Below are 18,372 nucleotides of genomic sequence, written 5' to 3' on the forward strand. Positions count from 1 at the left end.
GAATGAGGCTGTAAGGGCGGGGCCCTGGTCCCACAGGGTCAGTGTTCTGGGAAGAGGACACACCAGCGAGCTCGCACTCTCCACGTGTGCCCCCAGGGAGGCCACCTGAGCGCGCAGCAAGAAGGCAACTGTCTGCCAGCCAGGGAGCAAGCCTTCACCCGAATCTGCAGCCACCGTGATCTTGGACCGGGACTGTGAGGGGTCCGTCTCTGATGTTTAAGCCACTCAGTCTGTGGCATTTGGTTAGGGCGGATGGAGGCTTCCCTTGGCCACCTGGTCTGACAAGACCTCATCAACCTGTCGGCTTCCCTTTTCACGGTTTTTTATTGTTTTGGGTGCCTGAATGATAATTTTCTCTCTCCACCGGACTGGGGCCCCAGGAGGGCAGGGCTACGGTCTGTTGTGCTGGGTGTCCAGCACACGGTCCTCGGTACATGGTGGACACTGAACACGTGTGGAAGGGACGAGCCCCGCACCCACCTGCCTGCCTTTCTCTGTCTGGGAGTGGGCTGTGCAAAGCCACGGCCACGCTCCCAGGCTGGGCTGCCTCTGAACCTGGCCCCTGAGCAGACCCCTGTCCTCCCAGCACCCCAAGGCCCCCTCATGAGCTGGTGATGGGGGGCAGGCCTTTTCTCACCTTGGGTATGAGGGTTCCAAGGTATTTGGTTGTCAGTCGGAATTTGGATTCCTTTGGAATCTGTAGCAAGAGAAGAAAAAGATTTTGCGGGGTTGTGTTATAGGTTGGAGGGGGGCACCTTCTGCACGAGGGGTGAGAGGCTGAATACACAAACAGACAACGGCCAGACCACATATGACAATGGGACACTGGCCCGCCACTTCTGCAGCAACCACCCCAGAGTGGTGAGGACGCACCCAGTGACTGCCAGCTTCCCAATTTTTTTTTTGCACCACGAAAAAGTCAAATATGCCCTTAAGCGAATCATATCAGATGCCTGGCTTTTATTAACCCCCACCCAGTGTTGCCATGCGACCACCTCCCTAAGCGCACACCTGAAGGCCTAGGAAGCCTCCCACCCCCTTGCCTGTCTCTGAGTCTTTGCCAAGTGCAAGTGATGGTGGCTGACCCCCTGGCCCAGAAGAGTTCTTATTCGGGCAGTCTTTGTCTATTTCCACAGGGGGCAAGTGGGGGGCTCAGCCTCCCGGGGGTACCTCTGCAGAGTGGGAGCATGTGGCATCTCTCCCAGGAGTGGCGTTGGATGGGTAAATGGAGTTCTAGAGCAGGACGCAGCCACGAGCGCACAGAGACAAGGAGGATGACATGGCAATGATGGAGGCATGACACTCAGACTGGGCTACAGAGCCTGACGTAAGGCAACTGCTCTGTCAGTGCTGCCTGTGACCTGGGAACACTCATCCAGTAGCCCCCACATGCTGGGCCTCTGCTGAGTGCTTCTCGTGCATTTGTGCCCCCTTTACTCCTCTGCACCCCCTCTGCAGGTAGATGTAGTTATTGGCGTTCTACAGACGAGGAAACTGAGATTCTGAGAAGTTGAGTGACGGGCTGGAGGTGACGCAGCTGCAAAAGAGGGGACTAATATGCGCACTCGGGTCTGGCTGGCTCTAGGGCCTAGACCTTGATCTCCCCAGCGTGAACCGACTCAAATCCAGACCGTCTGCTGCTCTTCCCACATCCACCCCCAGCCCGGACTTACCATGTCGTCCTTGAGGGTCAGGTTCAGGACTCCGGCCTGCTGGTACACGAGCCCGGCCGTGTTGAAGAAGTAGTCCGAGATGCCCAGGTACACCATGTGGTCGTGGTCAGTGGGGAAGGCCAGCGCCGGTGGGGTGAAGGGAGGGGGGCTGCGGTGGGCCAGGCTGAAAAACTCCCCCTGGGGGTGGAGGCAACAGAGTGAGCCTGGGCATCCCCTAGGAATTATAATTTGACGTGCGCATTCCAGGAGAATGTGGGCTGAGGGCCCCCAGAGGAGGAAGTCGTGGCCAGAAACCAACACTAGCATCGAACTCTCCTGGGTACTGGGGTCTGCAGACCCTGTGAGGTAGGTGTGGTCATGCTCGTCGTACAGGAGGGACCCCGAGGAGCAGGGAGGTGAAGTGACTTGCCCCAGGTCACTTGGGTAAGTGGCAGAGCCGGGAATGGAACTGGGCACCCAGGGTCCAGCAGGCCACGCCCAACCATCTGGCTGGCCCTGCCTCAGCCTTGCTGGGAAGCACCGGAACTCTAAAGAACACCGGGTTCTGTTTGTTTGGCGTTTCCATCCATGAAATTAGCAGTCATCTAAAACAGGGGGGCGAACGGTTGTGAGCATGTTTGGATTTTAGACCCGCACTGTCCAGGTTTTGGTGGAAGTGTTCACACATGTGCTGGAGAATACACGTTTCTATGTTTCTAAAAAGCAATTTAGCAGCACACCACAAAAGCAGATAATTTACTTAGTTAAAAAAATAATAGCGTTGAGTTATAAAGAAGCCAATTGTAGATGGATACATATGGTAAGATACTATTTATGGAAAATGTAAAGGCCTGTGAAACCTACTGTGTAAGAATTACTGACACAGAGTAAAAGTATAGAGACACAGGCAGGAGGAACACACCCATGTCACCAGTGTCATGACCTCAGGGGGTGGGGCTGGTGGTTTGGAGAGGGGACCCTGGGGGGCTGAGCTATTTATCTCTACAATGTTTAATAAAAAAAAATCAAAGGCAAATACGACAAAATGGTAACGTTTCTTAAATTTGGGTGGTGGGTACGTGAGAAGGTATAACAGTCTCTGTACTGTTGAATCAAGTCGTCATTGAAAATCAACAGCCATGACCCCCGCATTAGAGATTAGAGGTTGCCACGTGACTCTCAGAAATAGTGAGATGGACCTGTGCACCGGTGAGGGCTCATCTCTGAGACATGCAGCTGGTTAGGTGACAAAGTCAAGTAGAAGCCCAGCCTGGATCCATTCAGGGAGACAGGTCATCAGGAACACCTCACGGGTTTTAAGGAAGGCGACTTCAAAAGTGTGGAACCAGCACACTGGGAGGCAACACCCCCACCCCTGGGAACTGACAGGCATCACCTCCCAGCAGGAGCCTGTAGGGGGTGCTTGGGGGCTCATAAACAGTGCCTTGGCATCCCTCATTCACTAGGGACAATTATGCACCCTCTAAATCCTTTATGCTAGTGTATTACTTAGATTTTTTTAAAAGTATGCTATTTGGTCCAGCAACTTCATTTCCAGGAAATATCCAGCGATGTGCAGGGATCCAGCTACAAAAATGTTTGCTGCGGCTCTGGTTACATTTGTGGGAAAACTGGGAAGAGCGCGAATGTCCCAGGAGGGGGCACTGGGCTTACCACAAGCTGAGCCCTGAAGGTCCCAACAGCCAGTAAAAGGGCCGTGTAAAGGAGGACGTCATGGAGAGAGGCTCACATTACATTGTTCTGTTTTCCAAAAGTTGTAAAATGGTAGGTCCAGTGTGACTCATGTAAGACTGTGCGTATTTATTTTTATGTCTGTACAGGTGGTTCTGTTGTGTGCTTGTTGCTGCATCTTTTGTGGGTGTTTGTGTATGTTTGTCTCTTGGTGTCGACAAGGGTTGGAGTGTTGAAAACGACAACACTATTGTGTGTCAATAGTGCATATCTGAGTTGTAATATTTGGGTAATATCTCTCTCTCTCTCTCTTCCTCCCTCCCTCCCTCCCTTTCTTCCTATTTATTTATTTCTCTCTCCGATGTAGTTTCCAAATCTTTTTTACATCAAATGTCTTTTAGAACAAACAAGAAAACAGTGAACAAACACACCGATGGCTGGCTGTTGGGGGAGGGAGTGGGACCTACCGCAGCTGGGGGGTCAGGGGAGGCTGCTCTGGGGGCAGCGCCCCACACGGACCTACACAGACTATGAGAAGCAGCCGGTGGGGAGGGGAGGGCGTGGGAGGGAGGAGAGTTCAGGCAGAGGCCCTGGCAGGACCGCGTCCCTGAGGACGGAACAAACCTGGTGTGTGCAGGAGGCGCGGGCCAGCGTGTCTGGCTAGAGGGCGGTGAGTGAGGGGGAAGCAGCGTGAAATGCAGTTCCACCCACCCACCCATCCGATACACACCTACTGAACACCTACTGTATGCCAAGTGCAGTTCTGGGTGCTACACATGCAGCAAAGAACAAAGCAGTCACAGCCCCTTCCCTTTCATCCAAGTGAGTGACTCTCCTGTGTGTGCATGTTAGTAATAAATGCTGCTGAGAAAAATAAAGCAAGATGTGGGGCGAGAGGAGGGGGCTATTTCAGTGACAGGGGTCTGAGAAGGCACCTCCAGGGAGGGAGGGTATTGAGTAAAGACCTGAAGGAAGGAAGGTAGGGCTGATGTGGACATCTGGATGAGAGCCTCCTGGGCAGAAGGAGCGGCAAGTGCAAAGGCCCTGGGGTGGAAGCAGGCAGAGGTCAGAGTGCGTTTCAGGAATGACAGGGAGGCCAGTGTGGCTGGAGCGGGAGAAGATGCGGAGCGTGGAGCCGCAGGGTGCTTGAGCACCGAGAGGAAAGGGGTGGAGGCTTTGTGAGATTTGTTGCCGAGGGTGACGGGGAGCCCGGGAGTGGGAGTATATGATTCTCCGTGTAGGGCTCACCTTCAGCTGCCCATCCAGGGTCTCGGCCGTGGCTGTCGGAGGTGCCAGCAGTGAGTAATCAATCCCGGCCACGTTGTCTATCTTGGCTGTCACTGGAGGGAAAGAAGAGGGACGGTGAGCTGGCTCCCCATGACAGCATCTTTGGGGCCTTTGACGCAGGGTCAGCATCCCCTACAGTTGAATCAAACCTGCAGTTCTAGCTCCATGTCCACCCCCTCCAGAGAGCCCACGTGAGCTCCCTTTAAAGGAAAACGAGCCCACACCCCACCTTCACAGACACTGCCTTTCCCCCTTCTTCCATCAGCCCCCAGATGAAGCTAAAACACAGGGTCCAGGAGCAGAGAGACCTGAGCTCGACTCAGGCTTTATGTGACCTTGGACATATCACTTTTTTTTTTTGCTTCTCTGAGTCACTTTTCAGTCATTTGTAGAATGGGGTGACAGCGGTGGCTCACAGGCGCCAGAGGGGTGAATGTGAAGGTGCCCAGTGCCCTATCCGTGGCCGTGCTCAAAGCCAGAAGGCACTGATATCAGCAGTGATAATACCCCGGGCTGAGCCTGGGCTGGCTCAGCTCCGAGCAGTTTCTCTGTTCCCCAGCAGTAATCAATGGCAATGATATAAAAATTGCTCCCTCTTTTAGCCTTTCCTTCCCATGTCAGAGGCCCAGAAATGCCAACTTGTCCAAGATGGCACAGCTGATGCGTGACAGAGCTGGGGCTGAAACCACCTATTCTTCCTGCCTGGTGAGGCCAAACCTTGGACACTCAGCTGCACCGAACATCCCCAGGACGGGCTCTGCCCCTGGAGGGGCTGCAGGTACCTGGAGGAAGGTAATGCATCATCAACGGTATGGACTGCGTGCCCACCATGCCAGGCTTCCCACGGAGGGATGCTGTTAGCAGTTTGGGACCCAGGCTTTGGAGTCCAAAAACCTGCATTTGGATCCTGCTTCTGCTTCTTGCTGGGTTTATGACCTTGGGCAACTGTCACAGGTCCTTTCTGAGCCTCCATTTGCTCAAGGTAAAATTAGGAGAGTTGACAAACTCCGTGGGGTGTGGACAAGAAGAGAGAATTCTGCTGGACTCGAGGCATGTATTGGACATTCAATGGGGGACTGGGTCCTCCCAGGTTCAATAGTCCTCACAGCAATCCTGCTAAAGCTATCCTCCCCCACCTACTGTGGCTTTTCACGGTTTACCAAGCACTCGGGGATAAAGGAGAGTTGTTTCCGTTTCAAAGATACAGAAACAGAGGCCCAGAGAGCCAGAATGGTCAGCCTCAGGTCTCAAGCCAGTTATGCACATCTGGCCTCACACGGCTCTGGGTACTTGGCTGCTGGGGCCCTGTAAGGGCAGGAGAATGAGAGGCTGTGGGCTGCTTTTCCACTTCGCTTCTGGACCTGCCACAGGGCCCTGGCCCGGCAGGCATCCAACTGCCGTTTGAAAACCATCTGTTCTACTCACTCCCACCCAGGCTCAGGCCTGTCTGGAAAACCTGCTGGCTCCACCCCACTCCTCTGTGCCTTCCTACCCCTCTGCCCCCTCTATCCCAGTCTCCTTGACCCCACCTAGCACTCACCTGGCAATGACTGGAGAAAAGGCTCCAGCTTGGAGGACACAGAACTGGTCACTACCTGGCAGATCTGGGGAGGGCAAAAGAGGTGATCATTGAGGACATCCATAGTGTAACATGTTCTTTGGGAATAATGATCCGGATGTGTTTTGCTTTCCTGGAATGTTTCCTTGAAAATCATGTAACTAATCATGTTTCCCTTTTCTCTTTTGCCACCAGGAAGCTCAGTGCTCAGCACATAGCTTGGAAATAGTAACTGCATATGACTGGATGACCTGCATATCTGCATTTTATTTTCTACTCTGGTGTGGAACTTTCCTAATGGGTATTTACGTTTTCCATTTTTTAATGTGGGACTTTTTTGGTTTGTATTCATCCATTTGTGTTTGCTGTCTCAGACCCTTTGTGCAATGAGGAAAAGAAAAATAAACAAGAGGTGGTCAGCTGTCGTCAGCCTTCTCCTGTCTGTGCTTCTGAAAGCAGGGCGCAGGCCCTCGGCTCAGTTCTGGGTGGGGGGACCTCACCTTTGCTGAGTGTGGCCAGGAAGCCGTCCCTGCCCCTCCCCTGACTCACAAGGAAGTGAGCCCAAGTCTGAGAAGTCATGGCCCACGTGCTGATTTGCTTCTGAGGAAGTACCATATTTTTGGAGCATAAGACGCACACCGCCCCCCCCCCCACACCAATTTGGGAGGGATCATGGTTGGGAGGAATAATGCTGCTGTTGAGTTCTGTTTACATTTACATTGGTGAAATACTATGTTATTTATGTTATTAAATATTTTACCACATTTTTTGCTTCAAATTTTTTTCCCTATGTTCCTCCTCTAAAACCTAGGTGTGTCTTATGGTCTGAAAAACACGATAACTCTGTTTTCTCTAGACCTCTGTTTTTTCATCTGTGAAATGGATCGTGGCAGGTTATACTTCCCATTCCACTTGCCCGTCTGGCGGGCGGCCTTGGCACAGCTCCATTGAGAGGTGGAGTCTGGGAATTCTCCCTTAGAATCTGGGTGGGCATGGTGACTTGCTTTTAGCTAACAGAACACATCAGAAGTGACATTGAGTAACTTCAGAAACCAGGTCACAAAAGGCTCTTGGTCCACTTTGGTCTCTTGAAACGCTTCCTTTCTGGTTGCTTCCTCTGGGGACCCAGTGACATGCTGTCCAGCTCCATGGAGAGGCCACGGGTGGTGACTCAGGTCAAGAGTCCCAGCCCAGGCACCAAGGCCTGACTGCTGGGTTTTTCCCAGATGAGACCCAGACCGCAAGGAGGAGAGACGTGCTGAGCTGCCCAAGCCTGTTGATTTCCTGACTCGCAGACGGCATGAGCCTTAGAAAGTGGGAGTTGCTCTAGGACACTGTACTAATTGGCACTATTTGTTTGAAGCCACACAGAGCTGGAAAGCAGGATTTAAACTGCGGCCTTCGCTAACTTGAAGGCACTGGGGCTGGGGGAGGGGTGGTCAGATAAGTCCCTACCTTGATGGAGGCACTTGCCCGAGTTTGCAGTGAGACTGTTGCCTCATTAATCCAACTGAGTCTCCCGGTCCTCACCTTTCCTGACACTGGGCAGCCCCTGGCAGGTGGACCACTGTCTCCCAGAAATGCTCCTTCCGCAGTCCCGGCACGGAGCGCTCTCCCTGCTCTCCGCCTGTCCCTTCTTTCCCTCTTCCCCAGACACCCTGGTGAGCTCCTCACCAGCTCCTCTTCCTTCTTGCATATCGGAGCTCCCTGGGGCTCGCTGCTCCTTCCACTCACACGCTCTTCCAGAGCTGCGCCCTGCACATCCATGGCCCTGCTGTGCTATTCCCGGAGGCCACCCGCACCTGGTGTGAACAGCTCCCCACACACCCGGCAGCTCTCTCTGCCTGAGCACTTTCTCTCCTCTGGCCCTTGCTCCCAAGGGCCAAGGAGTTATACTGCCAGAACAGCTTAATCAAAGAGTGCTGAGGGCTGGTAGATAAACACCCAGCTTCCTCACCGCTTCAGGGCAGTTCTGTGGTGTGTGCCCCACAGTTCTTCTGAGAATCGCCTGCAGGACTGCGCTCCAGTGTCCCCAGCACTAGCCCACTCAGAATGTCCCAGCTCCCTTCCACCCCCTGGTCCTGCTGCCCAGGATCCCCTCCCAGTAAGCTTCTTGCCTCTGAATTTTTGTCTCAGCACCTGCCTGGGGCAGGGGCCCAAGCAAAGTCACCTCCTCCAGGCTACCAACTTGTGGCCAACACCCAGACCTTGGTATGCAGCCCAGACCTCTCCCGTGAGCTCAGGCCTGAGGGCCCAGCTCACCCCTGGCCACAGGCTCCCAAGGCCAACTCCTGTCAACCAGACCCCTCAGGTTCTTACTTCTCCTCAGGGCCGTCCCCCCACCCAGTCTGCCCAGAGGGCACCCTTCACACTTCTCAATCAGATTACTTTATCTGGGGGAAAGGAGGAGTGGAAAAGAGAGAGAAAAGGAAAGGAATGAAGGAGGGAGAAATCTGGTTCCCTGAAGTGTGTTTCTGTCACCTAAGACTCCGCATGTTCCAGGAGGACTTAGAATCTAAGGAACCACTGTCTCTTCTCCAAGTGACCCAGGGCTGGGAGGGACAGCACCTCTGGCAACTGGGACCAGCTGGACACCTGGGCTGCCAGTCCATTAGCCACAATTTCCAATGCCCCTCAGCCATGTGCCTCCAGATGGCCCCAAACCACAGCAGATCCCATCATAGCTTGCAGCCGGCTTCCTGCGGCTGCCCCCTCCACCCAGGCTCCACCCCACCCTACCCCCACCACTTGACATAGACTCTTTCTTCCCTCTGACACCACCCTTCACTGTGGGTTCCTGGGAGTCCAATCTCCAGCTCACTCTTCCCCATGTCCAGCCTTCCTAGCATCATGGACACCCCGTCATCTCATTTATTCTTTCATCCATCCACTCATTCACCCATCAGGCCAGTACTCTAAATAATACCTTGTTAGTATTAAAAGCTTTGCCTTTGAGGTGGGGTGGCCTGGATTTGCATTCCAGCACCGTGTATTTCTGTCTGTGCATCTCAGTTTACCCATCTCTAAAACAGGGAAAATCTGACATACCTGCTTCATAAAGATTTTGTGTAAATTAAATGCTAGAATTCTTGTAAAGAGTTCTTAACATAGTTCTAAGCTCACTGTAAGCACTCTGTCATCACCATCATCATCTTCACCATCATCATCTTCACCACCACCATCTTCAGCACCATCATCTTCAGCACCACCATCTTCAGCACCATCATCTTCACCACCATCATCTTCACCATCACCATCTTCACCATCATCATCTTCACCATCACCATCTTCACCACCATCATCTTCAGCACCATCATCTTCAGCACCACCATCTTCACCACCGTCATCTTCACCACCATCATCTTCAGCACCACCATCTTCAGCACCACCATCTTCACCACCATCATCTTCAGCACCATCATCTTCAGCACCACCATCTTCAGCACCACCATCTTCACCATCATCATCTTCACCACCATCATCTTCACCACCATCATCTTCACCACAGTCATCTTCAGCACCACCATCTTCAGCACCACCATCTTCAGCACCACCATCTTCACCACCGTCATCTTCACCACCGTCATCTTCAGCACCGTCATCTTCAGCACCACCATCTTCAGCACCACCATCTTCAGCACCACCATCTTCACCACCATCATCTTCACCACCGTCATCTTCACCACAGTCATCTTCACCACAGTCATCTTCAGCACCACCATCTTCAGCACCACCATCTTCAGCACCACCATCTTCAGCACCACCATCTTCAGCACCACCATCTTCAGCACCACCATCTTCAGCACCACCATCTTCACCACCGTCATCTTCACCACAGTCATCTTCAGCACCACCATCTTCAGCACCACCATCTTCAGCACCATCATCTTCAGCACCATCATCTTCAGCACCACCATCTTCACCACCACCATCTTCACCACCATCATCTTCACCACCATCATCTTCACCACAGTCATCTTCAGCACCACCATCTTCAGCACCGTCATCTTCAGCACCGTCATCTTCAGCACCACCATCTTCAGCACCATCATCTTCAGCACCGTCATCTTCAGCACCACCATCTTCAGCACCGTCATCTTCAGCACCGCCATCTTCAGCACCATCATCTTCACCACCATCATCTTCACCACCAGCAGCAGTATTATTGCTTTTTAGCTTGGCTGCTATCAAGGGGCTACTCTTAAGGTGTTACCAAGAAAATAATCTGTTTTACTAGTTCTAAGTGTTAAATATATGCTAACACTCCCCTCATACTATTACTTAGTTACAAAGACAGTTGAACTATGGGTCTTCCAAGCTGGCGGATAGGCACACTGCCTGCATTACCTCAGTAGTCCTTATGACAGCTTGCTGAAAAAGGTATTAGGTCCCCATTTTACAGATGGTGAAACTGAGATTCAGAAAGGACAAGTAATTTGTTCAAGTTTATGTACCTAGTTCCACCCGAGAGTCAGAATTAAAACCCAGAAATCCTGACTCTAAAAGCCATTGTATAATCCATTGTGTTACACGTTTTGACAACCATGCATTGATTTAAAAAACAAAAAAAAACAAAAAAACAAACAACTTTTGACAGTGTCTTCAAATAAATGACCTCATTTGGTTGATTTCTCCCTACCCATATTTCAGTGACTTGACTGAGAGACTAACATCGCCTCTCTGGAAGGCTGCACAGCCTCCTCAGTCTCCCCGAAACTCCCGCCCCCACTCTTGGCCCATCCATCCATTCTCACGGCAGTCAGACAGACTGTGCTAAAGCACAGATCTGGCTGGGTCACCCCCTTGCCTCAAACCTCCAGTGACTCCCCAGGGCCCTCTGGAGGAAGCCCAAGCTTACTTAGCTTGTGAGACAGGCTCTGGGAATTCCTGGAAGCTGATGATTTATTCATGGAAAACCAGGCGAATGAATGGCCCCTTTTCTCTGCCGAAGAGGCTGGCTGGGGGCAGGGGGTTAGCGTGAAGGCAGTTGGAGGGCTGGCCAGTGCCTGTCATTCATACCGGCTCCAGCCCCAGGGAATAGTTTGGCCACAACAACAGCTGCACATTTTCTGGGTGGGGAGCACCACGAAGCGGGGTTGGGGCGGGGCGGGGATGGGGAAGGAGGCCAGAGGACTACGAGAGAGAGGGTTGGTGGGGAGAGGATGGCAGTTTCTCTGCAGGGACGAATGGGGAGGGGGGAGAGCGGAGGCGATCCAAGCCGACGTGGCCGTTTACTGTGGGTGTGTGATGGGACCCTTTCCTAGTCTCTCACTGGGCCCCTCAGGGAAATAGACGCGCCTGATTTTTGGAGCTGGAGGTGTGGGTTCAAGGGGCTGGAAGGGCTGATGGGCAGTCTGGGCGACCGCAGAAGTGATCAGTGGTGCATGAGGTGTGTGGACATGAGCGCCCCTCCCGCTCTGACGGATGAGAACAGGCTGAGCCCCTCCTACCTTGCTGTTCATGGTGTTTCGGAGTGAAGACTCAATTTTTTTCTGGAAGAGTTGGATCAGCCACCTGGAGATGGATATATAGGTGAGGCTTCCCAGGCATCCCTGGTCTGCCCTGGGAAGGTTGCCTCATCCAGAAAGGCTACCTCCCTCCCTCCTCGCAATCGGCCTGGGCACCCACCCTCGTCCCTGAGACACAACTGCACACAGTCCATTGCACGCTCTCCCCCGTGCACAGTGACCTGCTTGTGAGGTTATTTCTTCAATAAGGGCACACACAGCTGGGCCCCCGCCCTGTCTCAGCCTCATTCCTCACCACTCCCCTGCCTCTCTGCTCTCCAGCCACGCCGCTCTGCCCTATCCTCTGGCGCCCTGTGCTTCCTCCCACTCCAGGGCCTCTGCACGTGCTGTCCCCGGTCCCCCACAACGACCTAACTAACTCCTACTCGTTCTTTTCATCTCCACGCAAACATCATTTCTTCAAGGAAGAACTGGCCAACCCCCAGACTAGGTCAGATCCTCCTGTTCTATGTGTTTGCCTCATTCTGTACCTCTTTTTCGTAGTTCTTACAGCCTTTTAAAATTCTTTGTGAGCTACTCATTAATGCAGCGATTTGGTTAATGTTTGTCTTCCCCACTGGACGGGGAGCTTCAAGAGAACAGGGACTGTGTGGCTGAATCCCTCCTCAGTAATCACTGGGGATGAAAACTCAGGTCATTTCCTACCCTTTCTGTGTCCGAGTTGTCTCCCCAGAACATGGGTACTAACAGACCAACCTCAGAGTCGTTGTGTGGATTGGATGAGGTGACGCACATGCGGAACACAGTGTCGGGCACACCGTAAGCTAAATAGGCCTTAGCCAAACAGTCTGTTTCTTGAGCGTGTTGTATAAGCCTGGCACATAGGATTCTTAGCAGATATTTGTTGACCAGCTGGCTGGCTGGAGGCATGCCTGTGGTTTTGTGGTAAGGACTGTATAACTCAGTGTATATACCGTGTTTAACCCAGAGCCTGGGGCAACAGTAAGAGCTCAGTAAAGTTTGCTGAATGAATGTTGAATGAACAAGTGACCTCCCCAGCGGCAGGATCGGGGTCTGCTCCATCAAGGACCCTTGTCCTTTCCCCTACACCTAAGGCCTCTAAGAAGGCCTGGCAAGGAGGTGGCACTCAGGACATGTTTTCTAAATACAGGGATGGTTAGGATAGCTCTCCTTGATGTCCCTCCTGCTAGCCACAGCCCCAGGAAGTCATACCCCAGGTGGCTGCCTGAGATGTGCAGGTGGACACTGGCAATGCTGCTGCTGCAGCTGGAGCAGGTGGCAGTGGAGTGGCCTGAGGTGGGGTCACAGCTCAGTTTCAGACCCGCCGAAATGGAGATGCCTTCCACACTCAGGTCGAAGTTGCCTCTGACTTTGCTGAAGGGAAACAAAGAGAAGAGACTTGGAACAAGCAGCGCCCCACTGCCATTTGAGCTTCTCACCCATGTTAGAAGGTAGGTTTTGCTATTCTCTCCAGTCTAGGGGAGGAGAAGGAGTTCAGAGAGGGAGGCAGGTTGCCCAAGGTCACACAGGAGCCGAGTGAAAGGTCCAGGATTCCAATCTGAAGTTTCAACCCATGTCTACCTGGCAGAACCCTGCTCTTACCCACTGCCTCTGCCTCCGCCCATGCTGTGTGGCTTTGGGAGTGTTTCTTTGCCTCTCTGAGCTCGTTTCCTCATCCAGATCCTGTACCAGCAGTGAGACACCAGTTTTGTCACTAAAAAGCTGAGTGTTTGGGATCAATGACTTTAATTAAGGAATGCCCCCATTCATTCATTAAGTGGAGTTCACAACTCCTCCCTTGGGGATGAAATGGGTTTTGGATAAAACAGTGGATGTAAATGTAATTTGTTAACTCTTCTATTGAGTGATGAAGTAACATTAATTTTTTGTGTGATTAAAAAAATGATAGGTCCTGGCTGGCGTAGCTCAGGGGATTGAGCACGGGCCTGTGAACCAGTGTCGCTGGTTCGATTCCCGGTCAGAGTACATGCCTGGGTTGCAGGCCATGTCCCTGGTAGGCAGTGTGCTAGAGGCAACCACACATTGATGTTTCACTCCTCTTCTTTCTCCCTCCCTTCCCCTCTCTCTAAAAATAAATTAATAAATGAAATCTTAAAAATTAAAAAACAATTAAAAATGATAGATAAGTGAAATGATAGCTACTAAAGAGCCCAAGTGAAGACCTAAGCAGTCCTTGTGGTAGGCAGCCGACAGCCCAGAGGTCCTTGCCAGAGAAGACAGATCCACACCCTCATCCTCACACAGTGACTTCTCCTCTGTTTTCTCCCCGGATTCCCCACGAAGGAGAGGTTTCTGAAGTGATTGGTCAGTCTGCAGCCACTGTCACTAGTGGAAAGGGTTACTGTGATGAGAGCCCAGTATTTAGATTCAGAGTTATAGTTTGGATGGTTTGCCCTAATTTTTTACCCCTCCCTGCATCCATACCCTCACCATTGCCTATGTTGGGGAGAGGGTGTATTTCCATGCTGCTGACTTTGGGTATGGCCATGTGGTTTGCTTTGGCCAATGGCATGAGTAGAAGTGACTGGGCCAGTTCTGAATCTAGCCTTTAAGGGGACCTTCACGTTTCCTGGTGCCTTTTTGCTCCCCCTGCCATCACCAAGAACATGCCCTGGGTAGCTCACCGGTCCAGAGAGGAGGACAAGATACAGGTGGAGAAGAGCCACCTCAGCTAAGCCCGACCTAGATGTGGGATCCGTGGCCAACACATCAATGTGCGAGTGATAATATATGACTTGTTTTAAGCCACTGGGTCGGGATATTTGTTACACAGCAATAGCTAACTGATAAAGAGGTAAATTAAAGGTCCCACTTAGCCTTCCACCCGAAGCCACATGCACAAACTCTGCCTTGCCAGTGTCCTGCACTGAGACAAGGACCAGTGCTCAGCTCTTAACCAAGGGTTATGTCGAATCTTCTTATGTGAAAAATTCTTCCAGGAACCCTGTGGATACCAAGTGGTGATGGGCAAGGCAAAACCCGAGCATTCCTCAGATCCTGGCTCTCAACCCTTCCAAATATCACCAAGAGCTCACCCACATCCTCAAAAACCCCAGGCTTAAAAACGCACATGAAATTCTTGCGTGCCTTCCATTTCCCACTCATCTTGACATTGGCATCTGTCACGGAGACAGCAAGGCCCTCATTAGGCAGCAGTTTTATCTGGGAACTGGGAAGCTGAACTCCACGGATAACCATGCTGCAAAGAAGAAACATTTAGTTAGCCTTCAGGGGCCCACACAAGGACCAGTCAACAGTTAATATGGACGCAGGCTTCCCACCCAGTTCCTGCACTCCATGCATTCCAGAACAGCCCAGATGCTCTGAGAGCGACCTTGGGAGACCCGGGCACTGGGCAGGTGGCTAGGTTCAGAAGTCAGACAAATCTGCGTTTCAATCCTGCTCTTAAATGCACTATTGTGTAACCCTGGGCAGGTCACTTAACCATCATGAGCCTCAATTTCCTCATTTGTAAAATGGACACAATAATCTCTTTCTGGTAGGGTGTGTGACAATCAATATAGATAACAGACATTACCCCATTAACTACAAGTTCTATACAGGGGTGCAGTGTGTCTTTTCGTCACTATTATAGCAAAGCCTGCTGTGTCAGACACAGCAGATGTTCAAAAATATTTTTTGAGTGAATAGGTATACAAAACTCTCTACAGAACATTTGTGGGTTTTCTGCCCAGGGCCCACCTTATTGTGTTAACAGAACTACCATTTAACTTTTCCATATTGCTCCAAAGAAAGTTGACTTTGCCTCCTTCTTTAGGGGGTGGAGCTTATGATTTGGGCATAAGGTGATTAGCATATTCTATTCCCCTGACCACAGTGATTGGTTCAGGAATGTGTACATAACCTAAAATGAACTAATCAGAGTGAATCTTAGGGGTTTTGCTTGAGTTGCAAGAAGCAGGTCCTCTCCTTCCGTAGGACTTGCAATGCTGAGGTGATGCTGGTGGGCATCTTGCCTCTTGGAGGAGTCACCCTTCCTGAGAATTAGACCTCCCCAAGGGAAGCGACACCAAGAGGTGGCAAGAGAGAAACGGAATCCCATGACGCTTGAGCCTGCCTGAAGCTGAACCTGAAGCTAGACTCTTCCAGGGACACTTCAGCCCTGTGAGCCAGTAATTTCTGCTTAGGCATTTTGGATTAGGTTTTCTGCCCTTGAACCCCCCTCCTCCATATCCTAATTGATATATGGGCCTAGCACAGAGTTTTGGGGTTCATGACACATCCCTCAGGGGTCACGGTGAGTGCCTGAGAGACAGTTTTTGTGGTGGAAGCTGGGGGATTGCGTCTCCTTGCAACGGGGAAGCACTGGCTTGGGGATCCTGACCTCTCTAGGCTGAGGACTGGGTGGCTCTGTGATTCCGGGCTTCGGTGGCCCCAGAACACTACGAAGCCCTGCACACAGAGGACGGAGCTTGACAGGCCTCACCTGTAGAAGCTGTATTCGCCTTTCCCCAAATACTTGACCTTAAAGCTTCCCGAGAAAGGGGGAATCTCGATCTTCTCCAGCTCCTTCTGCAGCGCAGCCACTCCCTGCTGGCAGGCTGAGGGGAGAGAGCAGGGGCAGCAGTCAGAGGCACGGCCGGGGCTGGCTAGTGGGCCAGGGCAGCCTCTGAGCCCTCGCCCCTGGCTGAGCTGGCACAGCGAGACTGGGAAGGTCCTAAAGCTAAGGTTTGCTCTAAAGGGCTGGAGAATAAGTATTTTGGGCTCCAGGGGCCCTGCTGTCTCTGTCACAACCGCCACAAAGCAGCCACAGACAATATGTAAGTGGTGGGTGTGGCTGTGTTCCTCCAATGAAACGTGATGAACGCTGAAATTTCACATTCGTATAATTTTCACGCAGTGTGAGATATCATTCTTTTTTTATTGTTTTTTAACCATTTAAAAATGTAAAAGTCATCTTTAGTCCTTGGGCCATACAAAAACAGGCGATTGCCCGGATTTGGCCTGCAGGCTGTAGTTTGCCATCCCCTGGTCTAAAATATTACCCTCCCCCGCTGAAACACCCAGTCATGCGTCCTATGGGCATTCATTGAGCACCTACTGTGTGCCTAGCTCTGTGCTGTGCCCTCACAGATACTCTGTCTGTCTGGCTTTTGGACTGTGTCTCCACAGGACCTTTGCATATGCCATTCCTGTTGCTTAGGAAACCCTTCTCTCCCGTCTTCACCTGATCACCCCCTAGTCAGCTCCACCATCACTTCCTCCAGGAACTCTCTCTGACCCAGCTGGCCCCTCACAATGCCACAGGCATCTCCTCGGGCTCTGCCATTCCTGTCTGTAATGATGCATTTATTCATGCGATAAATTACGCATTTATTTATTTTTTGGTTGATGTCTCTCCCCACCACCCAAGGTCAGTGTCAATGCCTGTTTTATTTACTAATGTAAATGTGTTTCCTACATTCACCACAGTGACTAGCACTTATACTAGAATACACTTAGTATTTGCTGGATGAATAAATGAATGAATGCCTCAGTGTCAAGGATTCTACTACCAGTTATGATGTAGCTAACAGCATCAAAGAACCAATTAAAAGGCAAACGTTATCTGAGAAAGAGTAATATGTAAAATGAGGGATGCCTGGCTTTGTGTTTTCCAAGAATCAGTTAGGAAATAATAATAATAATAATAATAGTAATAATTTATCAAGCTCTTATTCTATGCCAGGCACCATTCTGGGCTCTGTACATGTATTCAGTTACTGAATCTGAACACCCCTAGAAAGCAGATCCGTCACCACCCCCAGTTCTCAGACGGGGAAGCTGAACCTCAGTAAGGTGACCACACAGCTGGGCAGCTGGGGAGTGACGGAAGCAGGATCTGAATCCAGGCCTTCTGGTCCCAGAGCCTGTGCCCTGGGATGGGCCCCCTGGGGTAAGCAACAAACACACACACACACACACATGCTGTCACCACCTGGAGGAGGAAAGGAAACCTGGGCTGGCCGGGATCTGGGGGTCTGAAGCAGCCAGCTGTGGAAGGGTCTCAAATGCCATGCGAAGAGGTCTGGGGATCTGAGGGTCCTGGGGAACCACTGAATACTGTATTTTTGCTGTGTATAATGCACACTTTTTTGCCCAAACTTCTCAGGGAAAAATAAGGATGCACATTATACATGGGCATAATGATTACATACCATGGGTATAATAATCCTGTATATAATACACATGAAATTGTGGGTGTGCATTATACATAGCAAAATACGGTAGTCTAGGGAAGGAGAGAGGCAGGAGCAGATTTGCTGCCCTTCAGAAAACCCACTGTGGCTACCTTGTGGGGTGTGGGTTGGAGGGGAAACTGAGGCTGCTGTGACAGAATATGAAGACGTCTGGGTTTAAAGGCTGAATCCAAGCCTCTGCTCCTGGCAAGCCTTCAGGACCTCCCACCCCAGCTCTGTGTTCAGAGCAGGGCCACATCGCTTTCCCCTTGGGATTCAGAGGTGTCCTGCCTGGGCTGGGGTAGGAATTCAGGGATGACAGACAAGGTCCCCCTGAGTCCTGTCCTGATGCCGTAGTGGTGCTCCAGGGCACAAGGTTCTCTCTGCCTTCTCCGTGGTCTGGTTGCTCTGGGATGGGCTAGCCTCACTCTTCTGCAGTTCATCTCTCAGCCACTGGGAGACAGCATCGAGCTGCCACATGCAGGCACCTCAGA

At 51.6% G+C, this 18,372-nt stretch overlaps 1 protein-coding gene across 1 annotated transcript in view; it reads right to left on the bottom strand.

Annotated features, from left to right (window-relative positions):
• BPI (bactericidal permeability increasing protein) overlaps positions 1-18,372 on the bottom strand; it is a 30,086-nt gene that overhangs the window by 10,785 nt on the left and 929 nt on the right. The window contains exons 2-9 of the mRNA XM_045833047.1: positions 16,147-16,261; positions 14,770-14,898; positions 12,891-13,052; positions 11,640-11,703; positions 6,172-6,235; positions 4,593-4,684; positions 1,674-1,850; positions 638-697 (exon numbers count right to left, since the gene is read on the bottom strand). Coding sequence (XP_045689003.1) covers positions 638-697; positions 1,674-1,850; positions 4,593-4,684; positions 6,172-6,235; positions 11,640-11,703; positions 12,891-13,052; positions 14,770-14,898; positions 16,147-16,261 — 863 coding nt within the window. The remainder of the gene's footprint in view (positions 1-637; positions 698-1,673; positions 1,851-4,592; positions 4,685-6,171; positions 6,236-11,639; positions 11,704-12,890; positions 13,053-14,769; positions 14,899-16,146; positions 16,262-18,372) is intronic.

This window comes from Phyllostomus hastatus, unplaced genomic scaffold (assembly GCF_019186645.2).
Source record: "Phyllostomus hastatus isolate PE091 unplaced genomic scaffold, TTU_PhHast_1.1 phas_contig_17, whole genome shotgun sequence".
Taxonomy (NCBI): Eukaryota; Metazoa; Chordata; class Mammalia; order Chiroptera; family Phyllostomidae; genus Phyllostomus; species Phyllostomus hastatus.